Source organism: Plecotus auritus (genome assembly GCF_963455305.1).
Source record: "Plecotus auritus genome assembly, chromosome: 6".
Classification (NCBI taxonomy): Eukaryota; Metazoa; Chordata; class Mammalia; order Chiroptera; family Vespertilionidae; genus Plecotus; species Plecotus auritus.
In genome coordinates, this window is record NC_137773.1 from 8,419,918 (window position 1) to 8,445,129 (window position 25,212).

General features: G+C 57.5%; 1 protein-coding gene across 2 annotated transcripts in view; it reads left to right on the forward strand.

Annotated features, from left to right (window-relative positions):
- Positions 1-25,212, forward strand: part of SLIT3 (slit guidance ligand 3) — a 560,992-nt gene that overhangs the window by 515,540 nt on the left and 20,240 nt on the right. For both annotated transcript variants that reach the window (XM_080675632.1, XM_080675633.1), the window contains 7 exons: positions 1,136-1,268; positions 9,673-9,741; positions 11,338-11,409; positions 12,223-12,294; positions 18,946-19,017; positions 19,857-20,020; positions 24,270-24,394. In XM_080675632.1, the coding sequence (XP_080531758.1) occupies positions 1,136-1,268; positions 9,673-9,741; positions 11,338-11,409; positions 12,223-12,294; positions 18,946-19,017; positions 19,857-20,020; positions 24,270-24,394 (707 nt within the window). The remainder of the gene's footprint in view (positions 1-1,135; positions 1,269-9,672; positions 9,742-11,337; positions 11,410-12,222; positions 12,295-18,945; positions 19,018-19,856; positions 20,021-24,269; positions 24,395-25,212) is intronic.

Sequence of the window (25,212 nt, forward strand, 5' to 3'; positions counted from 1 at the left end):
GTGCGCTCATGAGAAACGGACTTCCCGGTGAGCTCCCAGCAAGTTCCTGTCACTGGATAGGTACGTGAACACCTGGACAGCGAGGCTTCCAGTGTCAGGATGCCGGAGGCAGGTTGTCTGCTTAAATTCAAGCCAGCAGTTTTTCCTCGGCCAACCGATTTATATGCAGAACTGGTTTAAAGAGTATCTGAGGTTAACGTATCACGGAGGGTGGGACATAGTCTCCCGGAGGCAGAGGTGCTGTGTTGTGGAAAGAGGGAAGAAAGCGGGGAGGAGGGGAGGAAGGGCCTGGGCCGGGCTCTGCCCCTACCTCCACCACTGGTTAGTCAGTTTGGTTTATTTCTGAGCGGTTGACAGTGACCTCTTTCCTGTCTAATACTCTGGCCAATCGAGTTTTCAGAGTCTTCCTGACAAATGTGGTACAAGACAGGCAGCCCTGCTCCCCGAACGGGCACTCCTCCTCCGACCCAGAGTGAGACCAGCAGGCTCCCTCTCCTGGTCCCACTGGAAGCCACGGGCTTCCCTTTACTGAAGGCACCGGCTTGCTCACTGTCCCCACAGGGGAGCCTGTCCCCCTGGGAGCCTGTCCCCCACGGGAGTCTGTCCCCCACGGGAGCCTGTCCCCCACGGGAGTCCCCCACGGGAGTCTGTCCCCCACGGGAGCCTGTCACCCACGGGAGTCTGTCCCCCACGGGAGCCTGTCCCCCATGGGAGCCTGTCCTCCATGGGAGTCTGTCCCCCATGGGAGTCTGTCCCCCACGGGAGCCTGTCCCCCACAGAGGAGTCTGTCCCCCACGGGAGTCTGTCCCCCACGGGAGTCTGTCCCCCATGGAAGCCTGTCCCCCACAGAGGAGTCCCCCACAGAGGAGTCTGTCCCCCACGGGAGTCTGTCCCCCACAGGAGCCTGTCCCCCACAGAGGAGTCCCCCACGGGAGTCTGTCCCCCACAAGAGCCTGTCCCCTGCCAGGGAAGTCTGTCCCCCACGGGAGCCTGTCCCCCAGGGAGTCTGTCCCCTGCCGTGGGACTCTGTCCCCGCCAGGGGAGTCTGTGTACCCCCCCACGGGAGCCTGTCCCCCATGGGATTCTGTCCCCCGTGTGAGTTGTCCCGCCACGCTGACTCTCAGGGTCTCCACAGGCAACGACGAGAGCAGCTGCCATCTGGGCCCTCGCTGCCCCGAGCAGTGCACCTGCGTGGAGACGGTGGTGCGGTGCAGCAACAGGGGGCTCCGCGCCCTCCCTAAAGGCATCCCCAAGGACGTGACTGAGCTGTAAGTACCCCCTGAGCACCCCGGAATCCCCACCAGCGTCATCACTTTACCCCGTGTCCCACAAGGCTGCCCGGGGCCCCTTCTTCTGGACCCCCCGCAAGATGGAGCAGAGCCTCGCCAGGCGGCCGGCAGCAGCTCAGACAGGGGACAGGAAGTAGCCCACCCTTGCCTCTGCCTGGCCGGTGACACGTGGGAGGGTCAGCGCCCCGTTTTCTGTATCTCCCCGGACCCCCTGGCTCTGCACTCTGCCTTCTAGCTTCCCCACCAAACTCTCCGTCTGACACCAGACACAGCACAGGGTCGTCGTGGCTCCCCACACGCTGCTGCGAACACAGCCCCCCTCGCCCGTAAAGCAGCACATTTCACAGATGACACGTAGCTCTGGGCGCCTCTCACTCCGCAGCCCACGCTCCCGGCGCTAGCTTCTGGGGGCGGCTTCTGCCCCAGCTTCCCGTTAGATGGAAGAGATGCCGCTCCGCTCTCTTCCCGTTAGATGGAAGAGATGCCGCTCCGCTCTCTTCCCGTTAGATGGAAGAGATGCCGCTCCGCTCTCTTCCCGTTAGATGGAAGAGATGCCACTCCCTCCCTGCAGGGCTCTGACTCTTGGGCAGAGAACCTATTTCTGCCCCTCGCAAGCTCCGTCAGCCCCGGGGGCAGGAGGCCCGTCCCAGGAGCAGTGAAGCTGCGGCCAGGCCAGCGTGCTCACTCACACGCCACACCATCTCGATGCCTCCATCCTTTCATTCCCGCTCAGTGACCGAGCGCACGTGTGTCAGCAACGCTGCAAACCCTGGGGAGGCAGTGCGAGCCTCCCGGTGTGACCCCTCCGCTCGTGGGGTCAGGCTTACCAGGGAGGTAGCACATCTGCTCGCTGGTCCCGAAGCTCCGTGCAAGGAGCCTGTGCTGCACAAGAGGGACGGGGCTGCTGGGAATTGCAAAGGGGGAGGCTTGACCTTCACATGAAGGTCAGAGGAAGCTGCTCTGGGGGTGAAGCTGGAGCCCTGGTCTGAAAGGGAGGAGTGAAATGTGAGAAGGGGCTGAGTGGCAGAGTGGGAGGGATTGAGGGACACCTGCCATAGCAGGAAACTCACACACACACACACCCACACACCCATCCGTCAGCTTGCATTTTCCCAGGCAGCTTAGCATGAGCCCTCAGCCCTCAACAGAAGGAGACCCAGACACCTCCCGGCTCTCGCACTGCCTCCTGGGTGGGGCCTGAGTGTGCCATTGTCTTGGGTGAGTGTTGTGGCTCCTGGCACCTCCTGTCACTCAGGGAGACAGTAACCGGGGCTGCCAGCCCAGGGGAGAAACAAAGGTCTTGATGGGCACTAGAAAGTCCGCATCGGCCCTGGGTTTGGGCCAAGGCCCTGCCCTTGAAGATCCATGTGAGCACGTGCCACGTGCAGTGAGCCCCACGATGTTCCCAGGCAGGCTGGGCTGGGGGGTGGGGAGCTGCATAAAGTGACCCCTTTCCGGGCTAATTGAGTGCCAAGTGCCGCAGGTCGAAGAGAAGAACCTGCTATGAAAACAGGCCCGCGGATGTTTTCCCGCGGCTCATGAAGCAGAGATTAGAATAACACAGATAATTGGCTGTAATTGTAAAGTAAACTTCGGAGCTTGGGGAGGAGGCCTGGTGGCCTGCCTTGGAACCGATGGCGCTTCCCTGGCCAGATGGTCTGCGAAGCTCACCAAGGCGAGCAGCCCTCCCCTCGGTCCCACACCATCTCCATCTCCGTCTCTGGGAGGGGAGAGGGGGCAGAGGGCAGGAACGTGGATGCCAGAGGACGCAAGAGCTGCCGGCCCAGGAAGCTGAGGCCCAGAGGCTTCTGGTTCAGAAACGCCGGCCAAGTCCAGATTTGGTGCGTCCAATGCCAGCTTCCCAACTCCCTCGGGCATCCTGGGTTATCTCAGGCCGAGCTGCCAGCTTACAAAACAAAACATCCATTCACTGAGAAGGAGAAAAAGCAAAGCAGGTGTGGACGTCTGACACAGGCACGGAGAGCAGGCAGCGGGTAGCCCATGCACGGAGCCGTTTCCCCGCAGCCCATCTCTGTCTCCCCCACCTCAACGGCTCCTTGCCCTGTGGGACCCAAAACCATGTCCATGTGCGTTGGTGCTCTGTCCCATTAAACCCGCTGCTCCACCTGGCACTCTGAGTTGGACTCCCCCACACCTGGTCCTGTGACAGCACACACTGTGGACTGGGAAACCCTGGCTCACCGAGTTACTGTGCTTCTCCATGCTGACGCCCTGCGTCATGTAACACCAGACATGCCACAGCCCTTCCTATCACGGCCACCTCACAGAGAAGTCCTTGAGTAAAGGCACGCAGTCGCGCTCGATGTGGCAGTTCCAGGTTTTTACAAATTTTTCATTTCCAGTGGGAAGCTCAAATTTTGTCGTTGCCAACAATTACTGTCAGCTCTTTTCCTTTGAGTGGCGGGCTCACCCTGTTCATTCTTAAGAAATTGTCTTCTCAATGCCCATTTGGGAAGAACCTGTTTGCTGGTCATTCTTCTAAGTAAAAAACGGTGGTTTACGGGGGCGGAGGCTAGTTTAGCTTGTAACTCAGGTGCCTGGTGCTTTTCTTCCAACGCACTTCACATGCAGCAAAAATGCCTTCGGCACACTTCCGCTTGACACAAAGAATACTGAAGGGGTGTGCTCAAGGCTGGAGATTTAATGCAGTTAACAGTTTTTACTCTTCATCGAGGGCATTCTTAAATGAAACTGGCTTGTAGTTATACTCTTTGGTGCCGCTGCCTTGATTCATGCTGAGGTGCCAGCAGTTTTACTCACACAGCACGAAAGGAAAACCGTGATTTAATCTAACTGCAGATATAGTTTTAGCCTCCTTCATAGATCCCTGAAGAGTCTAGGGGACCCCAGGGTCCCGTGGACAACACTTTGACAACCACTCAGGCCATTACACACGAGCAGGCAAACAATCCACAGAGACACCTGCTAGAAGACAGCAGCGAGTTCCCGGTTTAAAAGCAAGCCTCCAGGGTCTTACTGAACGCTGAAGGGAAGCAGATGTGGCATATCCCAACCCCCAAGGTCCCTGACACAAACACTCCTCAGCTTCAGAAAGTTCCCTCGTTGCTGTGCCTCGAGCCTTCTCGGCGGAGGCCTGCCATTCCGGGAGCATTTAAACCTAACGTCTGCTGGCTGCCACTTAAGGGGATGTTTGCTCACACCAGGCCTCTGGTTCTGGAAACGGACCCCAGGCCCACACCTCCCTGAGGCTGGAGCGGAGGGGCAGACCCCGGGGTGCCGCAGTCCACCCCCAGGTAGTAACTCATCAGGGAATTTGATGCTGACTTGGGTCTGAGGACCATGCTCTTGGGTTGCTGTCCTACCACTGATACCCCCGGGAGAGGACAAGGGAAGGGTGCCCTCTGTCCCCAGGCACACCTGTTGGAAGAAGGGGTTTCTATTGGGAATCAAGTGGGGTCAGAGGGCACCCTGGGAAGAGGCTGGCAGTTCGCGCGCGCGTGCAGCCCTGTAGGTCCAGAAGGGATGGGGCTTGGCCAAGAGGACACAGGGCACCTGGAGAGTGAGTGTGGCAGGAGATGACAAGAGTCATTGATTGAAGGACAGGGTGGGAGGGACCTGGCCTAGCACTGCGCAGCTCCAAGGGGGCAGGGGTGGGCAAACTTTTTGACTCGAGGCCACAATGGGTTCTTAAACTGGACCGGAGGGCCGGAACAAAAGCATGGATGGAGTGTGTGTGAACTAATATAAATTCAAAGTAAAGGAGCGGAGGGGAGAGCAAGAGAACCCTCTGCTCTTTCGGCTCCGCGGGCCGGATAGAACAGCCGAACGGGCCGGATCCAGCCCGCGGGCCGTAGTTTGCCCACGGCTGGGTTAGAGGGTGGAGTCTGGGAGTACCGAGCAGCTCAGACGGAGCTGTCTCCTTCTCTCAAACCCAGTGAGGACGATGGCCATGCATGCAGGAGGAGGGGCAGAACCGGGCAGTGAGTGACAAGCAGACAGATGGGGAGGAGTTGGGAAACCCTGCCCAGCCCACCCCACCCCACCCCCAGGGCCTTTAGGGAGGCAGGGCAGAGTCCTGTCCGCGGGATTCTCTGCAGCTGCCGTGTATAAGGCATTCACTGCTTGCCAGGCCTATGAATGCCGGGTATCTTATGTGACCTCATCTAATCCAACAACTGACAAGGCCGATGTTTTTACTCCCATTTTGCAGATGAGGTAACTGAGGCACAGAAAGGTTGGGTAATTTCTTAAGATCATACTACCAAGAAGCAGCAGGGCTTAGACCTGAACCCGGGGCACCTGACCCCAAGGTTCATCCTTGAGCCACTAGACTCTTCCTCCCCTTTGGCCGAGGCCCAGGTCCCATGCGCTCTGCCCAGTGGCCTGGCTTGTTGGGGATTTGCACCCGACAGCCACAGGTCTCCTTGCAAACTCAGGGAGAAGGCAAACTCGGCATCCCTGCCATGATGCCGTGGGCCCTGGTCAGTGGTTCTGGCTGGGTCTTTCCTGCTGGCTGGGTCCAACCTTCCCCAGCAATGCTCTCTGTGCCCCCAGCACTGGCCAGGCGCCCCAGAGCACTTACAGAGCAACTGCCCATCGCGGACTGCCTCCTTGCCTTTCCCTGGCCAGGGAGGGGCACAGAACGCCTGCAGCCAGCTGGAGGGCGCTGACCACATCTTCTGAGAGCAGGCTGGCTCTGGTGCCGCAGCACTTAGAGTCCTGGCACAGGCTCTGAAAAGCCCTGAGCAGATGGCTTCAGTCGAGGACACTTCTAGTGCCATGACTATCTGGGGGGACAGGGGCGGGGCTGAGGGAGCCCCCTTCACTCCGTCAAGCGTTTATTGAGCTTATTGGACCAGATCTGTCATGGAAGCTGGGAGGACAGCAGCCCATGGGACTGACGAGACTCCTGATCTCAGAAACATGGACTAGGGGAGAAGGACAATACGAACCCGTGAACTAGGCATTTCCTAGAGGAAGTAGAACAGCACTTCCCAGGAAAATAAAGGGGGAAAGGAGTACAAAGAATAGGTCTCATGAAGACCACAAGGTGGTAAGACCTTAAGGTCAAGAAGCCGAGGGGCCGTGAGATGGAGCGAATAGAGTGGGAAGGAGGCGGTGTGTGCTGGAGACTTGAAGAAACGTGTGAGTTCTTGTGGGCCGCGATGGGGGCTGGCTCTCCATCCCGGGAGCACAGGAGCCAAGGAAGAAGCTTAGGCAGGAAAGGGACATGATCTGACTCTGGCTTTGGAAACGTTAGTGTGGAACCGTGGTCGGCAAACTGCAGCTCGTGAGCCACATGCGGCTCTTTGGCCCCTTGAGTGTGGCTCTTCCACAAAATACCATGGCCTGGGCGAGTCTATTTTGAAGAAGTGGCGTTAGAAGAAATTTAAGTTTAAAAAATTTGGCTCTCAAAAGAAATTTCAGTTGTTCTACTGCTGATATTTGGCTCTGTTGACTAATAAGTTTGCCGACCACTGGTCTGGAAGAACAGAGACTGGACAGCAGGGCTAGTTGTCTGCCTTCCCGTGATCACCTTCACCATCGGACGGAGACATACGTGCGCCTCCGTATATATGTTACATTCAGAGTGCATTGAACACCAGTGTGCCAGGCTGCTCCAAGAGCTCTCCCCAGAGACTCCAATTTAACCTTCATAATCACTCCCGGGTGCTGACTCTTATAAGCCCCACTTTATAGATGAGGAAACACAAGCTCAGAGAGGCTAAGCAACTTGCCCAATGTCACACAGCTATTAGCTAGTGCGACTGGCCAGGATGTGAGCCTCAGCTGCCTGTGCTCTGTCACCCCAGGCCCCGGTGCAAATCCTGGCCCGCACTGAGGGCCCTGGAAGGTGCCTGCCCTCCCTCTCATTCACCAGCCAGCAGGTCCAGGAGTTTGGCGGGGGCAGAGAGGGGGGATAGTGGGGACAGCACACCTATCAGCACCACAAAGCTCTAACAGGACAGGGAGCATCACCACAGAGATCTGTGTGGATGTTCACACAAGACAGACCTGTATTCCTGCTGGGGCTGACCCAACATTTTTTTTTTTATATTCTCAACCAAGGGTATTTTTCCCATTGGTTTTTTGAGAGAGTGGAAGGGAGGGGGAGAGACAGAGAGAGAAACATCGATGTGAAAGAGACACATCGCTTGGTTGCCTCCCACATGCCCCCAACCAGGGCCGGGAACCTGCAACCGAGGTAAAGCCCTTGACCAGAATCGAACCTGGAACCCTTCAGTCCGCAGGCCAGTGCTCTGTCCGCTGAGCCAAACCAGCTAGGGCTGACACAGCATTTAATTGCCGGTCGCCCTAGCTGGTTTGGCTTAATGGATAGAGCTTCGGCTTGCGGACTGAAGAGTCCTGAGTTCAATTCCGGTCAAGGGCACATCCCCAGGTTGCGGGCTCAATCTCCAGTAGGGGACAAGCAGAAGGCAGCCAATCAATGATTCTCTCTCATCATTGATGTTTCTATCTCTCTATCTCTCTCTCCCTTCCTCTCTGAAATCAATAAAAATATATTTTTAAAAAATGAAAAAATAAATGCAGGTCAACACGGAAGTTAACCCACTGGAAATGCTCCCTGCTAATTCCAGGGCGAACACGAATGCTGCCTTCGGAGAGCGTCCCTGGGGGCCTGGGCCTGGGCTGCAGGCAGCTGTGCAGTCACCCTGCAAAGCGGGCTTTCCCACAGCCACATCTGCATTTCGGAAATGGAACCTTTGATTCCGCATTTCCTGAGCAGCCGGGCCAGGTGGCCAGGGACATTCTGCTCTTAGAGCCACCCCCTCGCCCCTCGCAGCGCCCCTGCCCCCAGGCGCACTGGGGTTTTCATCTCACAGAGGACTTCCCCTGCTGCCCACGAGCACATAGGACACCATGGCGAGCCAAGCAGAACCACTCTGAGGACCTCACCATGGGGTCCAACGCTTCGGGAGCCTGCCGTGTCACCCATGGGTGTGCGATATGACAGGGGAAGGGACGCTTAGGCTGAGATCCGAGCATCTGTGGGGGGTAACTAGGCAAGGGGCAGATGAGGGCCTGGACCTGCCCCCCAAGGAGCAGGGGCGTCTGGGGAGGAGGAAGGTCAGTGGAGTTGGAACCAGAGGTCCAGGGGGCACTGGCTGTAGAACTGGAGAGGGAGACAGGACTGCGTGGCTCACGTCATGGCTAACTTGGCCCAGTTGTTGGGGCAAACATGCGGGAGGGCGCTTGGAGATCGGTTAGCATCTAAGTCAGGGGGCTTTCTGAGTAGCAGAGATCGCCCAGGTGATGTGGAGGTGGAACTCATGATCCTAGGAGGCCTAGGGAACAAAAGGCTGGGGGTTCCTGGAGAAGTGGGCGCTCTGCCTCAAGACTCTAACGTAGAAATCCCGCCTGAGTTTCCAGTTTGCCACCTGCCCCACAGATCTCGGACTGTCCCCTCCACAGTGGCCTGAGCAGATCCTTAAGTAAATGTACTCTCTAGATCAGGGGTGGGCAAACTTTTTGACTCAAGGGCCACAATAGGTTCTTAAACTGGACCGGAGGGCCGTAACAAAAGCATGGATGGAGTGTTTGTGTGAACTAATATAAATTCAAAGTAAAGGAGCGGAGGGGAGAGCAAGAGAACCGGGTAGAACAGCCGGATCTGGCCCGCGGGCCATAGTTTGCCCAAGGCTGCTAGATAGATAGATAGATAGATAGATAGATAGATAGATAGACGGACAGACAGACAGACAGACAGACAGCCCTTCTCTAACAAGCAGTGGAATCCAGGGAAGGACTGTAAGCAGGAAGAAAGGCTGGTCTGATCACCACCAGCACAGGTCTGAGCCCAGCTGGAACCCAGGGCACCGGCACCAGCGCGGTGGGCCCAGAGGCTCCAGAAGTGCGTGTCTGGTGCCCATTCTCCAGGGCCCCACACGCCCCCTCCCCTCCCACCTCAGGTGAGGATGCTGACGAGAGGCCACACAGGAGTGTGGTAAGAGCGCAACAAGCCACTCGTGTGCTGTGTGGCCTTGGGCAAGTGTTTTAGCATCTCTGCGCTCTGTTTCCTCAACTGCGAGCCGCTGCCGTGTAAGGGTGTGGCGAGGGCTGGGTACACGGCGGGTGGCTGTTTATCAGCACCTGCTGTGTATCGCTCTGTACTCGGCCTTGGGGAGACTCTGCACCGGACAATCTTAGACAGTCCAGTGGGGGAGAGGTCAGTGGTGGATACTCACACAAACAAATGTTCAGGGACAAATGTGGTGCGTACCTCGCAGGGGTGGGGGAGCTCTGAGAGAGGACACCGGGAGCCCACCCGTCTGGGAGTCAGGGCCCATGGCGCCTCTGGGGACATGACGACGTGGCGCCTCTGGGGACATGACGACGTGGGTGCCCACTGCCCATCCGTGTCACTCTGCTCCTCTTCCAGGTACCTGGAAGGAAACCACCTCACGGCCGTGCCCAGGGAGCTGCCCACCCTCCGGCACCTGACACTTATGTAAGAGCCCACTTCTCTCCTGGGGGAGCTGGGGAAACGCGGGGAGTCGGAGGCCAGCTGCAGGCTTGCGGCCGCCCTGCTCTCTCTCCCCGGGGGGGGGCAGGGACAGACAGCTGGCAGGGACAGACAGCTGGCAGGGCTGGGCCAGCCTGAGGGCCCCAGTGAGAACCACGTGCAGAAATTCCAGGCGCCTGGCATTGCCGGCCATCGCATCACCTGCCTCCTCAGCTTGGGGTCCCCGTTAAATTCCTGAGATCCCTCCGTCCCCGGTTCCTCGCCAGCTGTGGCTGCACTTAGATTTGCCAAAAGCATAAATGGGCATTTCTTCCTCCTCCTCCTTTAGTCGCCCGGAAAACCTGCTAAGTAGAAGGTTCTAATTGCGTTCCTTCGGGTGGTAGCTGCTACTGGCTCTCTGTCTGCCGAGACCCGGGAAAACCCTCCGACGAGGAGCGGGCTGCTGGGCACAGGTGTGGCCCAGGGAGCCGGCTGGTCTCCGAGCCTCGTCCCTCAACAGCTTCCCTGCCTGGCCAAGAAGGGGCCTGGAGGGGGCAGGGAGCCCGTCCACAGGGGAAGAGAGTTCTTTCAGAAAGAAAGTGGTCCCTTGGGAAGCGGGCCCTGAAGAAAGGTGGAAGGAAGCGCCCTGTCCACAGTTCAGCCTGGCTTCCCAGATGAGCCCGAAACCAGTCTAAGAGAGGATTTCCCAACCTTGGCACTAGGGCCATTAGCAGCCAATCATCCCTGCTTGGGGGGCTGTTGTGGTCAGTGTGGGAATTTCAGCAGCATCCCTGCCTCTGGCCACTAGATGCCAACAGCCCCCTCCCCCTTGGAAGGGACACAAATGTCTCCAAACATTGTCAGATGTCACGGGGCAGAGGGGAACGTGTCCCCCGTTGAGAACCTCGCTCTAGAGACCCTTCCGCCCAGAGCAGTGGTCCCCAGCGTCAGCTGATCGCCTGAGTAATGTGCTTGCTTTTTTAAATACTGATGCTCAAGCCCACGCTTGACTGATCAAATCAGACTCTGGGGGCATGGAGCCCGGCCTCAGAGGGTGGAGATGCTCCCAGGGGATTCCCACGTGCAGCTGCTGTGGAAACCACTGCCTAGGGATTTGTCCCTGAGGAGAAGCTGGAGGTTGTAGTTGGCAGAGACTAGACCCCCCCACCAACCTCGTCCCCCAAGAGAGAATCTGATAAGGAGAATAAGTGAGCGTCAAACAAGAGGGAGGGCAGAGGGGCAGTGAAAGGAAGAGCTGATGGGGGGGAAATGTGCTAGAATCAGGGGAGAGTGTCGTCTTATGTGTTATGGGTGCTGGTAGAATGAAATGAATGGATAGACATGGAATGGAATGATTGAATAGCTAAATGGATGGATGGACAACAATTGCTTAAATGATTGGATAAAGAGTGAATAACATATGAACATTTGGATACCTGGGTGGGTAGGTGAATACGTGGGTGGGTGATGGGTGGGCGGATTTATGGATGGATGGATGGATGGATGGATGGATGGATGGATGGCAGGCATGTGTGAAAGCTGGGAATGGCTCCCTCAGAGGCAACTAACAGTAACTATGACCCTTCTTCTCCTTTTTTCTAGTGACCTGAGCAACAACAGCATTGGCGTACTGACCAACTACACCTTCAGTAACATGTCGCACCTCTCCACCCTGTGAGTAGAGGGACGGGCCGGCCATCCTTTTCCCACCCCTCAGGCCAGGCCTGTGCTCCGTGATCTTCAGCCTGTGGCTGCCCTGCCCAGGCAGGCCCTCATCCGCAGAAGGAGAACAGAGCCGCTGCCTGGCCGTTAGACGGGGCCTGGCCCGCAGTCCTGGAGAAGGCCTCTAGGATTCCTTCTGCGGGTGTGAGGTTCCTTCCAGGGGACGGTTCCCTACACGATTACACTTTGCTCAGGCCCATTCATTTCCCATGAGCTCTGCACACGGAGAACACTCGCCATTCTACAGTAGAGGTGGGTCCTGGCCGACCTGGCTGGGCAGCCAGCCCACAGGGGACCCAGAAGGAACCAGGCACAGATAGCCAGTGAGCTCACTGGAGTAGTGGGAGAAGGCCCTCCGTGGCGGGGGGTGACCCTCCGTGGCGGGGAATGACTCTCCGTGGTGGGGGTGACCCTCCGTGGCGGGGAATGACTCTCCGTGGTGGGGGTGACCCTCCGTGGCGGGGAATGACTCTCCGTGGTGGGGGTGACCCTCTGTGGCGAGGAATGACTCTCCGTGGTGGGGGTGACCCTCCATGGTGGGGAATGACTCTCCGTGGTGGGGGTGACCCTCCGTGGTGGGGGTGACTCTCCGTGGTGGGGGTGACCCTCCGTGGTGGGGGATGGCTCTCGCGTTGTTAAGCTGCTCTTGTCAGTACATTCAAATGGGGAAGATAAGCCACTGGCTCTGAAGGTCCCAGAGTGGGCCGTGCACCCGTGAGCAGCTGAGATGGGAAGACCAACAGGGCACTGTGTCCTTTTCCGCAGGATCCTGAGCTACAACCGGCTGCGCTGCATCCCCCTCCACGCCTTCCACGGGCTGCGGTCCCTGCGAGTGCTGTGAGTACGGGGTGTCCTGCGCTGGGTGACAGGGGCAGCACTAAGCACTCCTTCCCCGCTGTCCCTGGTCCCAGGCCCGCCCACTGCCCCTACCGTGACCTCCCCCAGCACCCTCACTGGCTGAATGGGAGGAAGGAGCATTGGCCTTTCCCAGTTCCAGAACACAACCACATGGGGAACCTTAGGAAAGCCACCAAGCTCTGAGTTCCTACTTCTTTACGTGTAAATGGGACCCGTAGCACCTCCTGCAAGGTTTACAGGGGTCCTCAAACTTTTTAAACAGGGGGCCAGTTCACTGTCCCTCAGACCGTTGGAGGGCCGGACTACAGTTTACAAAAAAAACTATGAACAAATTCCTATGCGCACTGCGGGCCCGGGACGCGTCGGCTGCTAAGCAAGACAGGCAGCGGCACCCGGCGGGCCGGATAAATGTCCTCGGCGGGCCGCATGTGGCCCGCGGGCCGTAGTTTGAGGACGCCTGGTTTAGGAGATGCGGTGATACAGCACGCGCGAGGCACGGAGCCGCTGTTTTGAGGATCACTGTTTCGCCATTGGTCCCTCCGGCTTCAGAGGGGCGAGGCCTCCACAGGGAAACCCAGCACCCTCGAGCTGGGAGCTCAGGGCCCGGCTCGCAGACAGCTGTCAGTCAGCAATTGGACAGTCTGCTCTTAGGGTCTCTTCTTTACAGAGCAGTGTCAATAGCGGCCAACATTTAAGTATCAGGAGGTTTCTCATACAAACCCTAGGAAAATGGAGAGGCTTGGCCATCCCAGGGCTCGCCTCTGCATTCCTGCCTGGCTGCACCCTCCCCTCTGTCCCTCTCCCTGCCCCCTCCCCGCCTCCTCACCATATGACATCTGCCTGGCCCTCCCTGCACATAGGCGGGGACAGCCAGCCCACTGAGACAGACAGGGTCACCTCTTCCCAAGCACAGCTCTGCCCCGCCCCCGCTGCAGGTCTTCCCGTCCACAAAATTAGACAGTAATGCTGGGTGCCTCACAATCCTTATGAGGATTAAGTCGGATACTGTATATGAAGCACTTAGCACCGCTCAGGCACACGGGAAACACCTTATAAATATTCATTTGTTATTGCTGTTCCCACATCAGCAAAAGCACCTCCCTGGCACCTCCGCCCGAGGCCTGGTGACCCCTGATTCTGGTGCCTTCCATCGGGCACGAAGAGGGTCCTTTGAATGATGCCCATGAGAGCAGCGATGCCAGACATTCTGCCCCAGACTTACCCACCTCTTACCCTCTGGCCCATTGTTACTGTAACAGGGATAATCCTATTTCATGGACTCTTCATGGCCATTGCCTCATGGAACCTTTTGCAACAGTGCATGAGGTTGAGAGGCTTACGCCCATTTTTCAGGTGGGGAAACTGAGGCCTGGATTAGTGACGTAACTGGCCTAAGGTCCAGCAGCCAGAGGGCGGCAGGACCCAGCCTCCTGGCTCGGAGCCCTGGGGCTCTGCCAGCACCCAGGAGCAGTCAGCAAACAGCACCGAGTGAGCTGCTCCGTTCCAGAGCCTCCAGGCTGATGCGATTTATTGAGGCCCACGAAACACTGGTGTCAGCGACAACTCCGCCACGTGTCATCTGCGCTGTTATTAAAAATCAATTCTCTGGGGGCAGAGGAGGGCCCGCGCCGACAGGGTGCCATCTGTTATTGTCACTTATTTATTATCCACCTTCTCTGGGGGCGTGGAGAATGGAAACATCAGCAGGACCATTCCCCTGTTTCCCGTCGAGCACACGGGACGTAGGCTCATCTCATCAGCCTGGGGCTGAGGCTGGACCTGCCCCCCCCCACCTCCCACCGTCCCCCCTCCATCTCAACCTGTTGTCTCCCACCCCAGCCTTCCAGCTCTGTCCATGGGTTTGCTGCCAGGGGGTGACCTGCTGATTTTAATGGGATCCCTGTGCACATGTTCATAGTTAGAGCAGTTCTTTTGGGGGCAACTCAACACGGAAAAGGGAGAAAGAGAATGAATGCTTGCCTGTCCATCTGTCCGTCTGCCAGGCGGCGGGGTGAACGTCACCCTGTTTTCTCCCTTCTCAGCACACACAGCGCGCCCACCCCAGAACCACTGCAGCCGTCAGTTCATCAGGGTGCACTCCCACGCGCAGCCCGCTAGGCCTGCGTCTTGAATTAGGGTGACGAGGATTTGAGCGCCGTGATTTTAGAACCATGGCATCTTGTAGATAAAATGGGGTCTTAGAGGCCCTCATTGCAAGCTCCACCTCAGTGGGGAGCAGTCGCTTCCGCATAAGAGCCAATTCAGGAAAAATAAAAATGTCCACAGGCTACATTTCTTTTACGATATTTGTATCCTTTTTCCCAGTAACTGCACATGGAGGAATTTATGCTGCAGCCTAATCCAACATGAGGGAAAGGCTCTGTGCATTCAGATCCTGGTTGCCTGTTATTTTTAACCTAAATTTTAAATATTACCTCCAAGTGCCACCGTGGGGAAACGCGTAAGGAAAGCATCACGCAGCCAGTCGATGAAGGGCAATTACTGTGAGAAGATGAAAACTCCACGGCGGTGCGGGCGTGGAAACATAACCCTAATCTGCACATACGTTACAATTATAGCTGGTAGCATGGATAGCTCTGAAGGGGGGCTCTCGGGGAACGGAGACACGTGAAAAAACTCATGGAGGGCTAACTGTGAGCTTTGTCGTTTCTGTAATAAATGAAGGTGAAGTTAAAGATGAATGAAGACAGTAACATATTTACAATTGAGAGAGTAGGGACAAAAAGATAGGGTTTTTTGGAAATCAGGAATTGCAATATATGCAACTGCATTTAAGCATGTGTAGGTTTTTTTCATTTTTCAAGGGTTTCATTATTTTGATTAAAATTCAGAAATGACCAGTGACCCAGGGATGCTGGCCGTTTGGGGTGGGGCAGGAGAAAGCGCCTCAAGATTCAGCCATAGACAAAGGCCAGAAAGTGCTCTGGAAAGCAGGAGGGGAGAGCCGGCGCGCGCACGTGTGTGTGTGTACATGTGTGTGTATACGTGTGTATGTGTGTGTGCATGTGTGTGTAAACGTGTGTGTGTTTTGGCAGGTGGATATAAATACATTTCAGAGAACGTGGCAGGAGGTTGGTCCAGGAGCCCTGAGTACAAAACATTGTGTGAAAACATGCTTTTCCTACTTCACTCCTCATTTGAAGAAAGTCAGATGAGAACATTCTCGTGAACATTCGTGCTCTTCTCCGGGGATCTGTGTGTTCCCTGGTCTGTGCCCCACACCAAGCCACATGCCTTGCGTGCGTGTGGTCCCTGCTGTCACTCCCAGCCCCCACTGGCCGCAGGAGCCACCTGGATTCGGTTAGCACAGGCAGGCTAATTTGGCGTGTGTCTGAGGCAGGGAGTGGATTATCATCCATCATCCTCGGTATTTTTAGCTCCTAGTACAATCCCTGAAGTAGGATGGAGTTTGCTGTTTATGCACATGGGGCTGTTCATCATGCTCCACTCATTGCATAGACTGTGCATACAGCATGCCTGCCAAGGGCTCCATGTGCCCTTTGCTTGATTACCTTCAGAGACCAAGAGCTCACTCCCTTCTCAGACAACCTCATTTCAATTTTTTACAGGAAATATTTTTTATTTATTGTTGACAGTATTACAGATGTCCCCCGTGCCCTCCCTCTTTGCCTCCCTCCACCCAGCCCCCATGCCCCATTGCGTTTTGATCAGCTAATTCTGGTGAACCAAAAGGGGACTCCTTTGGACCTCCAAACCATGGCCCTGGCGTGGCCCTTTGGTGCATAAAAGGAGACGTTAGAGATGCAGGTAACTGAAAACTTCAGAAGCAGATGCTGGGCTCGGGCTGGGTGCAGATGCTCCGCTGTTACTGTTGAAAATGCGTCTCTTTCTGCCTCTGTCCTCGCCCCAGAAATGTGTCTCATTGGTCCACATAGGTCACATGCTCAACCTCAAACCAGTCACTGCTGCTCCCATTGGGCAGACCTGGGCCATAGCCCCGCCCATAAGGCCAAACCACTTGGACTGAGAGTGAAGGAGGAGGGATCCCTCATGGACAGGGAGGACCTGCTACAGAAAAGAGGGGATTGAAGCCAAGTAACCGCCCGCCCCCCGCCCCCCCCCCAACCCCCGCAGCAGATAACTACTAAAAATGCCTCCGTTTTAGAGATGACAAAACTGAGGCACAGAAAGATTATTGTCTCAGCTCACACAGCCAGGGATTATCAGAGGGACCCGAACCCAGGCAGCCTGATGCCAGACCTCAACCCCCAGGTCACCTGCTCAGAAGAGAATCTACCTGTCCCGCCCCACACTTAGAATGAGGAGGGCCCTGACTCCCCTCCTACGTGCACAGAGTGCCCGGGTTCAGGCAGCCTGGCTGGAACAGGCACGAACAGACCGCTGTGTCCCCACCTTGCTCTAACGACAGCCTCCTTGGCATCCCTCAGTCCCAAGTTTGCCTTTCACACCCCTAAGGGTCAGGAGGGGAAGTGGAGCTCCAGGCGCCTGGAGATGAGTCCTCGGGAGTCCAGCCCCCGGGAAGGAGGGGAGAAGAGGGAGGAGAAGGGGGGCGGGCTAAGTGCGTCCTGGGGGGGCACAGTTGTCCCCTGGCCTCCTGTGGGCGGGTGCTCAGACGTGCAGGAGCCCCTCTTTGGGAACCAAACCAGGAGCGGGAACCTGCGGTGAGGCAGGGTCCCCCAGCAGTGTTGTCCTAGTAAATCACAGCCCCTGGCTGGGTAGTTTATGGGGAGCTCAGCGGCTCCGTTCATAATAAATGGGAGCGTGACTTGCAGGAGTCCCAGCGCCAGCACTGCCTTTGGGTCATTTGCTGTTTTTAAATCAGGGCTCCGTGCCTCTCCAGGAGCCCAGGCCTCGTTCGGAAATGATTAACAGCAGGCTTGGCGGGGGGGAGTGGGGGGAGGGCACCTCTGCCAACAAGCAAGCAGCCATGAGGTGATCCGACCTAATGGCAGGCAGTGGCCATGTGATTCATAAACAACCACATGAAGTAGAGGGTGAACGAGACTGAGACTGACGCAAGTGCTAGGAAGTGCTCCCAGCCCCTTCTTACCCGGGAGCAACGGGGAGGTGAGAAGCCACCTGCGCACTCTGCCCTGCGCCCTGGGAGGGGAGGCGGGTGCTTAGGGTGATGGATGACACCCTGCACCAGCTCAACGTGGTTCGGAGGACCAGGAGCGTCAGCGTCACCCGGAAGCCTGTTAGAAACGCAGCCTCTTGGGCCCCACCCCACCCCCCTGAGCCAGCTCTGGGGACAGGGCTCAGAAGCCTGCCTGCAATTAGCTCCCCTGCCCAGGGGTTTGAGAGCCTCTGTTCTGTATTAAGGATGATTGAGCTCACGTCTGTTTCTGCCAAAGACCGGGGCAGGCTCACGTCAGCTACCAGGGAAACAAAAGAGCAGATTCCCGAGCGTCGGCCTGTCACTTGCCCTGTCCACGCCAGTCACCCCTTCGCTTCACCGCGGCTCCTTTCACAGCAGAGGGGTCTGTGCCCAGCGTCCCTCACGCCGCCTCTGCGAGTCTGTGAATTTCACCCGCCTTGCATCTCACAGGCCAGGCCCAAGGGGAGCCATCAGCTGGGGGTTGGGGTGTGCAGCTGATGGCTGGACCTTCAGTGGAGGGTGTAATCCGTGGATTGTGGATTTGCTCGCGTCGTTACTTGAGCCGCGAAGCTCTGTTCATTCCATTTTTTCCCTGAGCCTATTCTCCAGGCATTTACTTGAAGCTCAGTATATGCCACTGCTCTGCCGGTGGGAATAGCTCCTGGCTACCACACTGCGGGGGGCGGGGAGGGAGGCTGCCTGGCCCCTCGGACACGCTGTTAGGAGATGCGCTCAAGGCCCACAAGCGCCATGCCCACCCTTTCCCATTAAGGCGAGTGTGAGGCTCCCAGGTAGTTTCCACAGGAGCCGAGTGTCCACCATCTTCTGTCACCTGCGCTGGGACCATAGCATTTCTCACTCCCCATAAATCTCCCAAAGTGACTAAAAAGGGAACCGGTTTCTTGATCCGAACCAGACATTCTTCAAAACCCTGTCACAAATACCAGTACAGGTTCACCCTTCAGCACTTAGGAAATGATTCTGCATGGGCTAATGCACCCACCACCACCTTCTGGGGCAAATCCTTTTACTTTCATTCCCAGTTTATGGCAGGAAACTGAGGCCCAGAGAGGGTGATCACTCTGCCCAGAGTCACACAGCTGGCACGTGGCAGATTCAGGGTTTGAATGGAAGCAACCTGGATGCAGAACTCATGGCCTCAGCCACAGTTCTTTGCATCACCTCTGAAACATGAGGGAGATAGCTCTCCATGTTTGGGGGTGCAAAAATGGAGGCCCAGAATGTATAGTAACTTACCCAGCATTCCACAGCTAAAAGGGACTGGCCCCATCCCAGGCCTGTGCAGTACAGCAGCCCGTCCTCTTCCTTCCCAAACCCTCTATCCCAGAGTCCCTGCTGCTGAGCGGGGCATGGGGACATCCACGCACCGGCCACCAAGGACGCGGTGCCTCCTGCTGCTGGCAGTGGGGCCCCCAGTGAAACAGAGGGGCCTGGGCCAGCCTGGGACACGGAGGGCCCTGAGTCAGGTCCGCTCTGGGTGCTAACCTCCTGCCTGTGCTCTGCTGCAGAACCCTGCACGGCAACGACATCTCCAGCGTCCCCGAAGGCTCCTTCAACGACCTGCCGTCCCTGTCCCATCTGTAAGTAGCCCCGGCTCTCTCCCCAGCGTGCACTCACTCAAACGGAACATCACCTAGTGCCATGGCCCGTGGTGGCCACAGCTAATGTACATGGGAGGCCGCAAGAGGAAAATGAAGACCCGAACAAGCCAGGGGGCCCAAAACGTACACACCTTTCCACACAAAGAATGATAAATTGTGGGGATCCGCAGGACAGGGGGGCTTGGGGTAGGGCCATACGCTCGGGGACAGTGACTAGGAAATATATGGGGAAACTGATGGAAGAGCAGGGTTATTGTAGTAGGCCTGCACGTTCAGAGACTCCCAGTCTCTGGTGATAAGAGTGTCCTCCTGATGCAGGGAGGGCACCTTGTAGGCAGAAAGGGGGAAGTCAGAGAGTCCTTTCTGCATCTGCCGGTTCTCAAGCGCCTTCAGCTTAAAATACTCAACGTCCCAAAGTGGCATGTTGAGGGTGTGTGTTCCGAGCCCCCTCAGGCCGGGCTGGGCATCAAACCTCCTCGGCAGTAAGCGCCCTCCAGTGGACCGGGCGGTGGGCAGGGGAGCGATAATGCGATAAGAGGCCTGGAAGCTTCTTGGCAGCTCTGGGATTGAGGTTGTTGAGGTCGAGCGGAGGATTGTCTTACTGGGGTGGGCGAGAACAAAGCCTCAGAGGCGGAGGGGCTGGGCTGGGGTTGAAACATCTCCAGGGGCTGGAGGTACAGTCTGGAGTCCACGGGTCCTCATGCCAGACACGCCCAATCTAGCCAGAGCCCGAAGACTCTGCTCTCCCAGAGGGCCAAGGATATGGAGCCTGGGGCCCAGCTGGGTGGGGGGACCCTGACTTCCTGCTCTGCCCCCAGGGCGCTGGGCACCAACCCGCTGCACTGTGACTGCAGCCTGCGCTGGCTGTCGGAATGGGTGAAGGCGGGGTACAAGGAGCCCGGCATCGCCCGCTGCAGTAGCCCCGAGCCCATGGCCGACAGACTCCTGCTCACCACCCCCACCCACCGATTCCAGTGCAAAGGTAGGTGCTGACGCCTCCCCTCCAGCCAGCTCCCCCTGCTCTCGGGCTCGGCTCTGGCCCCAGCAGCCTGTGGGAGCTGGCCCTGAGCAGATGGGGCGCCTGGAGCCGCTGCCCTGTCTGCCATGGGTCACAGACTCAGAGGCTGATATGGATGCGGACCCGCCTCTCAGGCTCCGTTGTCATTCTCTCCCCAAGGCCCGCCCCGACTCTTCCTCCCTGCCTGCCTCCTCTCCATCCTCCGCATAGCTGGGAAATCCTTCAGCCTGCATCTGCTGTCCAGCATCCCTAAAGCACTTTCCCAGCAGTTCGTGATTTAGACCGACTGCATCGTCATGATAACAAACTACTACTGGGTCTTATTCTGAGGGAGGCATTATGTTAAGCACTTTCTCTTTTTCTTTCCTTCCCATCACCATTTATCCCCACTAGTAAGCATTCTTTCATGTGTGGTTTCGGTTCATTTTCACTTTCCATGTATCAATGTACTTACTTCCTCAAAACCTTTGAGGGGTGCACACTAGAATCACCCTCCTTTAAAAAATGAAACCACCGGCCGGGACCGGTTTGGCTCAGTGGATAGAGCGTCGGCCAGGGGACTGAGGGGTCCCGGGTTCGATTCCGGTCAAGGGCATGTGCCTTGGTTGCTGGCACATCCCCAGTGGGAGGTGTGCGGGAGGCAGCTGATCGATGTTTCTGGCTCTCTATCCCTCTCCCTTCCTCTCTGTAATATATCAATAAAATATATTAAAAAAAAAAAAAATGAAACCACCGAATCTGACCGAGGTGAAAAGATTTCTCACTGCCACTGCTGGGAGGATGCTTGGCCTTGCTGATTCCAGAATGCATGCTCTTGGGCCCCAGGCTGTACTGTCAACCAGGCTTCTCTCAGGCCCCAGGTGTACTCCCCACCACGGCTTCTCTCAGGCCCCAGGTGTACTCCCCACCACGGCTTCTCTCAGGCTCCAGGTGTACTCCCCACCACGGCTTCTCTCAGGCCCCAGGTGTACTCCCCACCACGGCTTCTCTCAGGCCCCAGGTGTACTCCCCACCACGGCTTCTCTCAGGCCCCAGGTGTACTCCCCACCACGGCTTCTCTCAGGCCCCAGGTGTACTCCCCACCACGGCTTCTCTCAGGCCCCAGGTGTACTCCCCACCACAGCTTCTCTCAGGCTCCAGGTGTACTCCCCACCACAGCTTCTCTCAGGCTCCAGGTGTACTCCCCACCACGGCTTCTCTCAGGCCCCAGGTGTACTCCCCACCACGGCTTCTCTCGGGCCCCAGGTGTACTCCCCACCACAGCTTCTCTCAGCCTCCAGGTGTACTCCCCACCACAGCTTCTCTCAGGCTCCAGGTGTACTCCCCACCACGGCTTCTCTCAGGCCCCAGGTGTACTCCCCACCACGGCTTCTCTCAGGCCCCAGGTGTACTCCCCACCACGGCTTCTCTCGGGCCCCAGGTGTACTCCCCACCACAGCTTCTCTCAGGCCCCAGGTGTACTCCCCACCACAGCTTCTCTCAGGCTCCAGGTGTACTCCCCACCACAGCTTCTCTCAGGCTCCAGGTGTACTCCCCACCACAGCTTCTCCTGGGCCCCAGGTGTACTCCCCACCACAGCTTCTCTCAGGCTCCAGGTGTACTCCCCACCACGGCTTCTCTCAGGCCCCAGGTGTACTCCCCACCACGGCTTCTCTCGGGCCCCAGGTGTACTCCCCACCACAGCTTCTCTCAGGCCCCAGGTGTACTCCCCACCACGGCTTCTCTCAGGCCCCAGGTGTACTCCCCACCACGGCTTCTCTCAGGCCCCAGGTGTACTCCCCACCACGGCTTCTCTCAGGCTCCAGGTGTACTCCCCACCACGGCTTCTCTCAGGCCCCAGGTGTACTCCCCACCACGGCTTCTCTCGGGCTCCAGGTGTACTCCCCACCACGGCTTCTCTCAGGCTCCAGGTGTACTCCCCACCACGGCTTCTCTCAGGCCCCAGGTGTACTCCCCACCACGGCTTCTCCTGGGCCCCAGGTGTACTCCCCACCTTGGCTTCTCTCAGGCTCCAGGTGTACTCCCCACACGGCTTCTCTCAGGCTCCAGGTGTACTCCCCACCACAGCTTCTCTCAGGCTCCAGGTGTACTCCCCACCACAGCTTCTCTCGGGCTCCAGGTGTACTCCCCACCACGGCTTCTCTCAGGCCCCAGGTGTACTCCCCACCACAGCTTCTCTCGGGCCCCAGGTGTACTCCCCACCACGGCTTCTCTCGGCCCCAGGTGTACTCCCCACCACGGCTTCTCTCAGGCCCCAGGTGTACTCCCCACCACAGCTTCTCTCGGGCCCCAGGTGTACTCCCCTCCACAGCTTCTCTCGGGCCCCAGGTGTACTCCCCACCATGGCTTCTCTCAGGCTCCAGGTGTACTCCCCACCACGGCTTCTCTCGGGCCCCAGGTGTACTCCCCACCACAGCTTCTCTCAGGCTTCAGGTGTACTCCCCACCACGGCTTCTCTCAGGTTCCAGGTGTACTCCCCACCACGGCTTCTCTCAGGCCCCAGGTGTACTCCCCACCACGGCTTCTCTCAGGCCCCAGGTGTACTCCCCACCACGGCTTCTCTCAGGCCCCAGGTGTACTCCCTACCACGGCTCCTGCTCTCGGGCTCACTTGGGCCCAGGAGTAATACCCACCCGGGCCTCACTTGGGCCCAGGGGTAATACCCACCTCACCTCCCCACCAGCTCCGTTTGAGCCTGTCGAGGTTTTCCAGTTTCATCCTCACTGTTGTTGCATTAAGTTCTTGCTCTTTTAAACGTGTGTCCTCAGGTAGATTCTGAGGCAGAAATTACTGAGCCAGGTGCATGCCGATGTTTAAAACCTTCACACTTGTCGCCAAACTGGTTTCCAAAAAGGGCTGTAAGCAGCTGACTCCCCAGAAGCACCACGCGAGTGCACTTTTCACCTTTCTGGCTTGATTTTATCTCATTTGCAATGATTGCTAATTCAATAGCTAAAACGTCATATCTCTTTCTATTTTTTCTGTCTCTGATTGCTGGAGAAACTGATTTTTTTCAAAAACTTACTTCCCATGTGTGTTACACTTGTCCATTCGCGTCCTTTGCTCACCTCGTAGAGCCATACCGTTTTTCACCTGTTTGGTTGGTTTTTTACCACATACTGTAGCCACCCCCCACACCGCCACGTGTCCTCGGGACACCGTCTCCCTGGGGCAGTCTCTGTTCTAATGGGAATCCAGGGCCCAGCCCCTGGGGTGGCTCTCACTCAGGCCATCTGGTCACCAACCCGAAACGGCCCCTCTCCCACTGGCTCAGACTTAACCCAGTCTCCAAACGGATGGCCGTTATCTTGGGTTCACTTAAAGTCCTAACATGAGCGAAACCGGTTTGGCTCAGTGGATAGAGCGTTGGCCTGTGGACTGACGGGTCCCGGGTTCGATTCCGGTCAAGGGCATGTACCTTGGTTGCGGGCACATCCCCAGTGGGAGGTGTGCAGGAGGCAGCTGATTGATGTTTCTAGCTCTCTATCCCTCTCCCTTCCTCTCTGTATAATATCAATAAAATATATTTAAAAAAAATAATAATAATTAAAAAAAAATAAAGTCCTAACCTGAAGTAGAGCCTGTTCACCCGGGGCTACTGTCCGAGCTGGCTACAGCCCAGCTCTGCAGGGACCATGTCCCTCCCCGCAGCCCTCACAGCTGGAGAGCAGGACGCGTGACAGCGTCGTGGGTGCAGAGTCCTGAGCACGGCCGCCCTTGTCAGCACCGTGGCTGTGTCCTCGCCACTGTGTCTTCCTCCTGCGTGAACGGGCTCTGCTTCCCTGGCCCGCCCCTGTGTCCTCCATAGCCGGGCACTGACCACTCGTGGGGGTTGCGGGTGGGGGATGTGTTTGGGGCGGAGGAAGGGAGGTCCAAGAAGCCTGGGCCGGGAGCTTCCAGAACAAAACAAAAATACACCCGGGTTTTCTAATTACGGTGGGTGCGTTGTTTGCAGATGAGCACCCAAATCGGATCAGGCTAATTACTGTAATTAGTTTGACTGCAGTGGTGCTTCTGAACGATGTCCCGCTGTGATCTCCCCTCCCTGGACAATGACTGGATTGATGGGACTCTGGCTGGGCCGGATGTGTGGGCAGGGAGGGCCACGGCCCGGTGCGCACGGGGATGGGAGCGGCCAGAGCCGAGGGGAAGGGAGGTGTGAGGGAGCCCTTTCAGGGGCCTGCCACCAACCCCCTGTGGTTCTACTGTCCAGGGCCAGTGGACATCAACATCGTGGCCAAGTGCAACGCCTGCCTCTCCGGCCCGTGCAGGAACAACGGGACGTGCAGCCAGGACCCCGTGGAGCTGTACCGCTGCGCCTGCCCCTACGGCTACAAGGTAGGCAGCACACCCGCCCCACCGGCCTCGGCCCCAGGACAGCCTGTGCCTCCAGGGCAGCCGGGGTGACTCCGTGTCACAGGCCACCCCAAAGCGGCATTTGCTGGTAACACGCCCGTTCTGCTGGTGGGGCTGCCCAGTGTCATCGCGCTCATGCCAACCACCAGGACCCCCTGGTCTCGACAGCGACTGAGACCGGGAGGAAATGTGACACTGCCTTGGTTAGACGTGGGGAAAGTAAGTCAGAGAGACTTCCGGGTAGAGGCAGCCCTTAAACCAGGGGTGGGCAAACTTTTTGACTCGAGGGCCACAATGGGTTCTTAAACTGGACCGGAGGGCCGGAACAAAAGCATGGATGGAGTGTTTGTGTGAACTAATATAAATTCAAAGTAAAGGAGCGGAGGGGAGAGCAAGAGAACCGGATAGAACAGCCGGATCCGGCCCACGGGCCGTAGTTTGCCCACGGCTGCCTTAAACCCACTCTCCTGGCTTCCCTTCCTCGGGGATCTCCAGACCCCACCCCACCCCAGCTCTGCCCTCAGGACACCCAGCCCGGAAAGTTCCAGCCCCAGCGGAGGAGGACACAGGGTGGGGGACTAAAAGGCCTAGGGCCGCCACGCCACCCAACAGGCTCAGGGCAGCCAGCAAGGACGGAGAAATAAAATGCATATTCCGGCTGATTCTTTTTCAGCCAGGGAGCTCCATGCACGGGCGTTCCGTGTCTGGGAACAGTGCTTCTCACCCCCGTGGGCACAGGTGTCACCCGGGAGCTGAGTGACGTGCAGGTCCTGACTTATCAGACCTGGGATCAGGCCCAA